Source organism: Miniopterus natalensis, chromosome 12, assembly GCF_054644295.1.
Source record: "Miniopterus natalensis isolate mMinNat1 chromosome 12, mMinNat1.hap1, whole genome shotgun sequence".
NCBI classification, from domain to species: Eukaryota; Metazoa; Chordata; class Mammalia; order Chiroptera; family Miniopteridae; genus Miniopterus; species Miniopterus natalensis.
Genome location: NC_142092.1, coordinates 39,180,132 through 39,188,332, shown reverse-complemented (window position 1 = coordinate 39,188,332; position 8,201 = coordinate 39,180,132). Strand labels below are relative to the sequence as shown.

The following is an 8,201-nucleotide window of genomic DNA, read 5'->3' as shown; positions in this document are numbered from 1 at the left end:
AACCAGCCTAAAATAACTCATATCCCCAGAGGCATATTTTGGGGTGCAAACTTTGCTCCCCTTCAGTAAAGAAAGGTAAAAAGAGCAATTAAAACTTCTTTCTTAAGACCCAGACAGGAGGATGCCTTTGTGAGAGAGTCAAGTGAACCCCAGGAGCCGTACTTCTGGCGGTGATGTTGACAGTTCCAAGGGTCAGAGGCTCACAGATTTGCACTGCAGCCGAGATCAAGCCTCTCATCAGGTTTATTAAGTTGCCAAGAACACAGCCAACCGGAGGAGGAGGCCTGCTGTCCCTGGGGTAGGGGCGGGGGCTGGGGTCATTGTCATCTTCCCCGGCCGCAGACTAGGGTCCGCGCCTCTGGAGCTTACATTCTGATATTCTTCAGACCAGGTCAAAGGCAGGGCCGCTTCTGGCAGGCAGGCGGGAATGAAGACGTGATGTCTGACCTGGAATTTTGGAACTTTAACAAATGCTTAAGAGCGGAATGAGTGGTGAATGACAACCTAGCGGTCGCCAAGAACCTAAAGAATGTTTCTATTTGACGTCAGGATCTTTTTTTTTTAATATATCTTTATTGTTGACGTCAGGATCGTAAGGAAACCGAGGAAGGGAACATAAACAGTACAGTCCCAGAGCGGTGCTTTCAGAGCCACCAGGCTGAAGGCGAGCTTCCCCGCCGCAGTTTGAAAGGCCTGGGCGTGGGAAAACCCAAACCGCAGCGACCGGGCTAGGGGCGGGGCCACGGCGGGGGCGGGGCCGGGCGGGGCGGGGGCGGGACCACGGAAGCCGAGCGAGCTCCGGTTGGCTGGGCCCAGAAAGTGTGCGCAGGCCCGTGGCGCCTGGAGAGCTGGGGCCCCTACTGCGCCGGTCCGTCCCCACGGCGCTCCACGCCCACAGCCGCATTCATTTCCGCCGCCGCCACCGGGTCTGAGGCGGAGACGCAGCGTCGAGTCGCCAGGCAGCTTCTGTTGGGTCAGCAGCCTTAGGAGCCTGCCCCGGCGTGTCCCCGGCCCCTGCCGGCCCTGTTGTCCACCCGCCCGGCCCGCCGGCCGAGCTCCTGCCCGTTTCCCCCGGCTGGTCCGGGGGTTCCGGGCACCGGCTCCACGGCGGCCCCGCCGGATCTGCGGACTGGGCCGCAGCCCGCGCCGCGAGCGGACGGCGTCATGAAGCTGCTGCCCTTCTTCTGCCGCGGCCAGGTGGTGCGGGGCTTTGGCCGCGGCTCCAAGCAGCTGGGCATCCCCACAGGTGAGCGCGGGAGGGTGCGGGTCACGTGGGAGGGGGACGTCAGTCGGGGCTCGGGACGGGGTGGCGGGGCTGCGGACTGAGGTGACATCCTCTTTTCTGCCCGTTTCCGCTCTGTTGAGGCGAAGGACCTTTGATCGGCCCGACGAGCAGGTCCTGGCCGGCGGCTTCGAGTCCGTGAGGGGTGGCGAGGGCAGGAAGCCGGAGCTGAGTTTTGGGGCCCCCCTTGGCCACCTTTCTATCCAGCCATGTTAGAGCTTCCAAGCATGGCAGGAACCTTGCCCATTAGGAAACGTAAATTGGGGCAGATTGGCTAAATTCTCAAGCTAACTGTAGGGTTTTTAAAAAATCTGTTATTAGATTGTGTCCAAGTGATCATACAGGCAGTTGAATGCAAACCAGATCTCTTTTTTTTCTTTTTTTCTTCTTTTGGTCAACATTAGTTATAGAAGTCGGGATCTGAAGCTAAGTGTAACTCATCCTTAAAAATGCAAGCAGGGCTGCCCCCAGACTTATTAAAGCAGTCTTTGAGTTCGGAGATCATGTGTATTTTGAAAATGAGAATCTTTTTAAGTGATTCTGTTACCAGGGAGACGATGAGACCTCGATTATTGTCTTCATTAGGGAAAGGTTTCAGTCAATCAAGAGACAGCAAACATTTATTGACCGCAGCTAAAATAACTTCGGACAATGAAACAAGGAAGGCGTAGAAGCAGCAACAGGAGAGCCTAGGCTGGGCTGCTTGGGCTCCCTGGGAAGTCAGAGAAGTGGGGGCCTTGGAGACAGGTTCCCGCGTTCAGTAGCATCTTCCTCAGCTTTGTGCTGAAGTATCAAAATGGCATTGTTCTCATAATCTGTCCTAGAGCCTGGCACTAATTGGATTTCTGCTGTTCTCCCAGAGTGGGGTGATTTAAGCTATTTACCCTCTGGCTGGGGAGAAGTGCAAACCATTTACCCTTAAGTGTCCTTGGTTTAGGGAAGATAGGATTTTCTAGGTGGCTGGAAACTGCTGTACAACTCTCAGTCTCATCAGTTTCCCTATTCCACCTGCCCTGGAATTTTCCTACTTTCACTATGCTGTAACAATTCCAGAAGACCAGGTCTGAAAATTCCAGCTGTTCAGGTACTTGTTTGCTTCTCCCTCAAGAGTGTAAACTGGTACCTCGTTCTTAACCTAGCCACGTGAAGAGGAGAAGTTCGATCCAGAATATGGAATGGTGGGATTGCTAATCATAGGCAGAGTCCTAGGAATCTTTTGAGCCTAATTATTTAGACTACCTTTGCATGTGATTTTTATAAATAATATGATATTCTTAACACTCAGAATATTTTCTTCTGTTTTTAAGCTAACTTTCCTGAACAAGTAGTAGATAATCTTCCAGCTGATGTATCCACTGGCATTTATTATGGATGGGCCAGTGTTGGAAGTGGAGATGTTCATAAGATGGTGGTGAGCATAGGATGGAACCCATACTACAAGAATACAAAAAAGTCGATGGTAAGAATGTATTTCACTCTGTAACTGAAAATGGGATGATGATTTGGAGTAATATGCAGTATTAGATATACATATAGTGGTTTGGACTGCATCAGTGGTAATCACAACATAGTCTAAATTCTAGAATTTTTGGCATCATACCTGAAGGATTTAAAAGAAGTATTTAGTTACTATTTGAATGGAATAACTTTTTCCATCCTTTCAATGTTTTTGTGTCTGGATCTACAGTGAATCTCTTGTGTAGTCGAATCTTATCTTTTAATCATTCTGCAAATCTCTGCCTTTTGATTGGAGAGTTTAACCTTTTGGCATTTAAACTAATTACTGATAAGGAAGGTACTCTATTTTGCTATTTGTTTTCTATATGCCTCATAGCTTTTCATCCACCATTTCCTCCATAGGAACACATTTTGATTCCCCTCAGATTTCCTTTTGTGTATTTTCTATAGATATTCTTTGTGGTTACCATGGGGATTCCATTTAATGCCCTAAAGTTATAAAAATCTAATTTGAACTTACACCAACTTTAATAGCATATACAAACTCTTAAGTTATATTTTGAATTGCTTAATGTGCTAAACATAGCTGAATCTTTTGGTTAGTTAAGTGTGGCAAAAACAGATATAGTTCATCTAGATTTCACCCTCTTTGAAGAGTTTTTTTAGAAGACAAATGTGTCACAGTTGGAAAACCACAGGGCTAAGTACTCTCATAAGCAATAGAATTGGCTTTGAACTACTTAACATTGTGCTCAATGTTTCTCTTATTTTTTAGTATTAACAATGTGAAAATTATTTCTGGGCATGAATAAGGAAAAGAATTGATGAAAGAACACCCTTTTTTTTTGGTAGAATGAAGAAGGAAATAAAGGGGAAGGAAGGCTACCCTGACTAATTTTCCTATGACTAATTTTTCCTTATTAGCTACTCAGATAACAGAACTATTACTACAGAGTCAGTTAAGGAACACCTTGGAAGTACTTTTGTAAATGGCAAAAGTAGACCTTGGTGCTTGAATTCTGGGTAGGAAAATAATTCAGAGCCAAGACTCAAACTCACTAGAGAATTTATTAAGCAAGCAAAGAAAAGTACTTGAAGAAGCATTTCCAGCAGGGAGCCACCCTGGGGTATGGACTAGGGCTCCTTTTTAACCCCTTGGAATGGGGTGTGTGTAAAGGCTTTCTTCTTCAGACTGACCCATCCGGGCCTGTCTGGTTGTGTTCTTTCCTTGTATGGAAGTTAGATGGGGCTTTGTTCCAGCCGCCATGTTTTCCTCTAAGGGTGAGGGCCTACCACATGACTAGCCACATGCTAGTAGAGATAAGGGCAGGGGCAGAATGACCTGCATAACCGGAGACATTCTAGGGTGCCTATGGGTAGGGGTCCTGATGAACAGTACTTGTTGTACCAGTTTTTCTTGATTTTTTTTTTCATTTTTCTTGGCCAACAACAGACATATATCATGTGCCTGTTCAAGTCTTATTAAAAAATTGGATTGACTGTCTTACTGACTTCAAGAATTTCTTAGTATGTTCTAGATCCAGTTCCTTTGTTGGAACCATATATTGCAAATATTTTTCACATTGTGTTGCTCCCCATCCCCCCACTTAATGAAATGGTGTCTCTTGAAGAACAGAGGTTCTTAATTTTAATATAATCATTATTTTTCTTTTGTGGTTAGTACTTTATATTCAAGAAATCTTTGCCTTCTCCAGAGTCATAAAGATGTTCGTAGATTTTTTCTAAAGGCTTGTCTTTTCTCATCAGATTTATTTCTGAGTATGGTATGAAGTAGGGGTCAAAATTAATTTTATTTTCATAGGGATATTGACCCAGCCCGTTTATTGAAAATACTGTCCTTTCATGACAGCACTGCAATGTCAGTTTCCATAGCTTTATAATAGGTTTCACTATCTGATTGTATAAGTCTTCCAGTTTTTGTTGTTCTTTTTGGGGGGGGGGGTTAATCCTCATCTGAGGATATTTTTTCCATTGCTTTTCCAGAGAGGGTGGAAGGGAGAGAGAAACAACCGATGTGAGAGAGACACATTGATTGGTTGCCTCCTGCACAAGCCCCCAATCAGGGCCAGGGATTGAGCCTACAACCAAGGTAATGTACCCTTGGCTGGAATCGAACCTGGGACCCTTCAGTCTCCAGGCCGAAGCTCTAGCCACTGAGCCAAACCAGCTAGGGCAAGTCTTCCAGGTTTGTTTTCAAGATTTCTTGGATAATTTTGGCCTATTGCATTGCAATATAAGTTTTAGAATCACAACAGTTTCTGTCATTAAAAAACAAACACTAAGATTTTGATTGCATAGCATTGAATCCATAGATCAATTTAGGCAAAGTAGACGTTTTTACTGTTTCTGTCAGTGTTTTGTAATAGTCATTGTCAAGCTCTTACATATCTTAGTTTCCTTTTTCAAAATTTTACTGAAAAGAAAGAATGCAAGTCCAGTTTATTGGTTCATAGTACAAAGCCATGGGGCACCTTATGTCTTCTAACTCAAACCCCCCTCAATTACAGATAAGGAAACTGGAGCCCCAGAGAGGTATGCCTTTAGCCAAATGTGCAACCTGAGACTTTTCATTCTTAACTTGGTGCTCTTCCTACAGTACCGCCTTGATTCTCTTACGTTCAACTCTTCTATAAAAAATTTAGTTGTCTAACAAAATGAAAGCTCTAATAAGAGCTCTAAGAAAAGTTCTGTTTCTAATATCTATATTTCCTTCTTTTAAATTGTTTAAATTAAATGTGCAGAGTGAACTTGATCTAGCAGTACTCTTAGCTGATTTGTAATATAGCTGCTTCAGATTTAAGGATCACTTCGTAGATTAAATTTTCTTAAGTCATACATTTCAAAATATACCTCTAGTCTCAAGTTACATGTTTCTAAGTTGTGTAACCTTCTCAGTTTCCAGTGCCACCATCCTAGTCCAGCCTCAATTGCCTTAAGTATTTGCGTGCTCTTTCTGTTGGTTTTTCTGCCTTTTGAATTCAGATTTCCAGAGGTCTTCTGCCTCCTGCACTATTTTGTTTCAACCTGTGTTGTACCCATTTGTTACATCATTCCTAGATTGGGAACTAGCTTGGGCTCTTCTGCCCCCTACATCAGTCTTCAGCTTTGTATAACCCTGAAACGTTTTTGTAACTGGTGTGTGTCAGAGACAGGTGGATCCTGGTTAACTTTAGAACTAGTTCTCTTAGTGGTAACATCTTTTAATACTTTGATCATTCCCTCTTTGGTGTCCTTGCTCAGTTTTTTTGCCTTGATAAGACTCTCAATTACTTTGCTGCATGTTGGGTTTTTCTATAAACTGCAAATCATTACTAGATTTGTGGTAGTACATCTATGTTACTCAGTAATAATGTTTGCATGTAGGGCCAGGGGCAGGAACTGGAGCAATGGAAGAATTCAGGAAAAACTGCATTTAGATTTTAACCTCTCAAAATTTAACCAGGGTTGGTTGTTTCATTTAAATTACCCCATCATTAATGTGTATATTTCAAATTTCAGGTATTCTGTAATGTGATGGTAATCTTTTTTAAAAAAATTTCTTGACTTTAGGAAACTCATATCATGCATACCTTCAAAGAGGACTTTTATGGGGAAATCCTCAATGTGGCCATCGTTGGCTACCTCAGACCAGAAAAGAACTTTGATTCTCTAGGTAAGTTCTTACTTAGTTAGATCATCTTAAGTATTACTGTAGCTGCTTCTACCAGCAATAACCGTGGCGGTACAGTTAATATTTGAGCATTTAATATGCGCCAGGCACTGTATTAAGGGCTTCACATGAATTAACCCATTTCACCCCCACAACAACCATATGAGGAATCTTATTTCCTTTTCATACTTAAGGAACAAGTAGGAATTAGTAAGCTGTAATGAATGATGGATGTGTGGCAGTGCTTGGTGTAAGAAACTAAATCAAAACATTTGAAACAAATAGTGTCAAGTATCTTAATGTAGTGTGATAGTTTTAATTATATAACTTGGTTTACAAGTATAAATGCTGAAGATAATTGATGGCAAATATTTGTTCCATTTGGTATTTGCAGTGTACCTTGTTTAAGAAATTGTAATAAGATTAGAGACATCTTTTGTACTATGGGCTTTTTACGTAAGTCTGGAAGAATGGGTAGAATTACTAGACAACTGCCCAGTCCCAGAGACACTGACAGCCTTGAGGAGGGGATATTTTGGAGATGCTGGACAAAGTAGTAAGAAGTGTAGCAGCAGTTTTCATTGTCTTTACCTGGTGTGTTCTCTCTGCAGAGTCACTTATTTCAGCAATTCAAGGTGATATTGAGGAAGCTAAGAAACGACTAGATTTACCAGAACATTTGAAACTCAAAGAGGACAATTTCTTCCAGATTCCTAAAAGCAAAATAATGAATGGCCACTGATGAAAAATCATCATACTTATACTGACTCATTTGCTGTTCTAGTATTTTACTGCTCATGACTATGTAGTCTCATCTTGGTTATATTTTAAGAACCAAAAATTTTCCTATAGCTGTGAATTAGTTTAAACAGTACAATGTAATTATTATGCTTCATGTTCAATTAAACCCATCATGCTGTAATACTAAACAGATTCGTTTTAAAAATCAAGATTCTTTTTATGTAATATGTTGACTAAAATTTACCACTAGAAAGGTCTTAACTGTCTTAAAAGGAAATGAAGTGAATAAAGCTGTGGGTAAAAAGGCAAGTCAGTAGTTTGAGATGAAAACTAATTCTCATGGTAAAATACTAGCATGCATCTACTTGTATAGCATGTGCTGCTAAACAGAAGGCTTGTAAAAGTAAATGTATTAAACAGGTTTGATAGTTTATTATAAACCTAAGAGGGAAAATTCATACTTGGTATTTTTGATATTTTTGCGCATTAATATATTACTACAAACATGAAGACTCATGAAATTTAGTCATTTCCTTTATGAGGTCAAATTGTGATATTGTCACCCTGTTGGTGTGGCTCCATTGGTTGGGTGTAGTCCTGTGCACTGAAAGATTGCTGGTAGGGGCATGCATCAGGCAGCTGACCCATATTTCACTCTCTCACATCAGTGTTTCTCTTCCTCTAAAAATCAATACAAAATATCCTGTGGTTTTTTTGTTTTTGTTTTTTTTTACAGCTGCCTCAGTTCTGATTGTATGGACTCCCTCTACCTGTCAGGGTTTTTTTGGTTTGTCTTTTAAAATATTAAAATGAGTGTGTTTTTTGAACTTGTAGTTTTCATTTTTGTGTTGTATAGCACTTTTCTCTTTTTAAGAGTAGATATTCTTCAGCAATATTCTTGACTTTCTTTTTTTCTTTAAATGATTGCCTCTGTCAAGTGTTTTTTCCATTTAGAATATTCTATGAATTACAAAGGATTGCATCTATCGCTATCATTCCATTCTTTCACTATTTGAAAGCTTCATCTTTAGGCTTCCACAAAGTAAATGA

At 41.5% G+C, this 8,201-nt stretch overlaps 1 protein-coding gene across 1 annotated transcript; it reads left to right on the top strand.

Annotated features, from left to right (window-relative positions):
- The first annotated feature begins 1,087 nt into the window (after nucleotides 1–1,087).
- RFK (riboflavin kinase) lies at nucleotides 1,088–7,978 on the top strand. Its single transcript, XM_016223061.2, has 4 exons — nucleotides 1,088–1,246; nucleotides 2,590–2,741; nucleotides 6,311–6,413; nucleotides 7,022–7,978. The coding sequence occupies exons 1-4, from the start codon at nucleotides 1,165–1,167 to the stop codon at nucleotides 7,150–7,152; spliced, it is 468 nt and encodes a 155-aa protein (XP_016078547.1). The 5' UTR covers nucleotides 1,088–1,164; the 3' UTR covers nucleotides 7,153–7,978.
- The last annotated feature ends 223 nt before the right edge of the window (nucleotides 7,979–8,201 follow it).

Bases quoted from the DNA above. Each gene is read 5' to 3' on its own strand.
- RFK (XM_016223061.2), top strand. From the start codon at position 1,165: ATGAAGCTGCTGCCCTTCTTCTGCCGCGGCCAGGTGGTGCGGGGCTTT. The intron at 1,247-2,589 runs GTGAGCGCGGGA...TCTGTTTTTAAG, and splicing joins GCAGCTGGGCATCCCCACAG to CTAACTTTCCTGAACAAGTA. The intron at 2,742-6,310 runs GTAAGAATGTAT...TCTTGACTTTAG, and splicing joins AGAATACAAAAAAGTCGATG to GAAACTCATATCATGCATAC.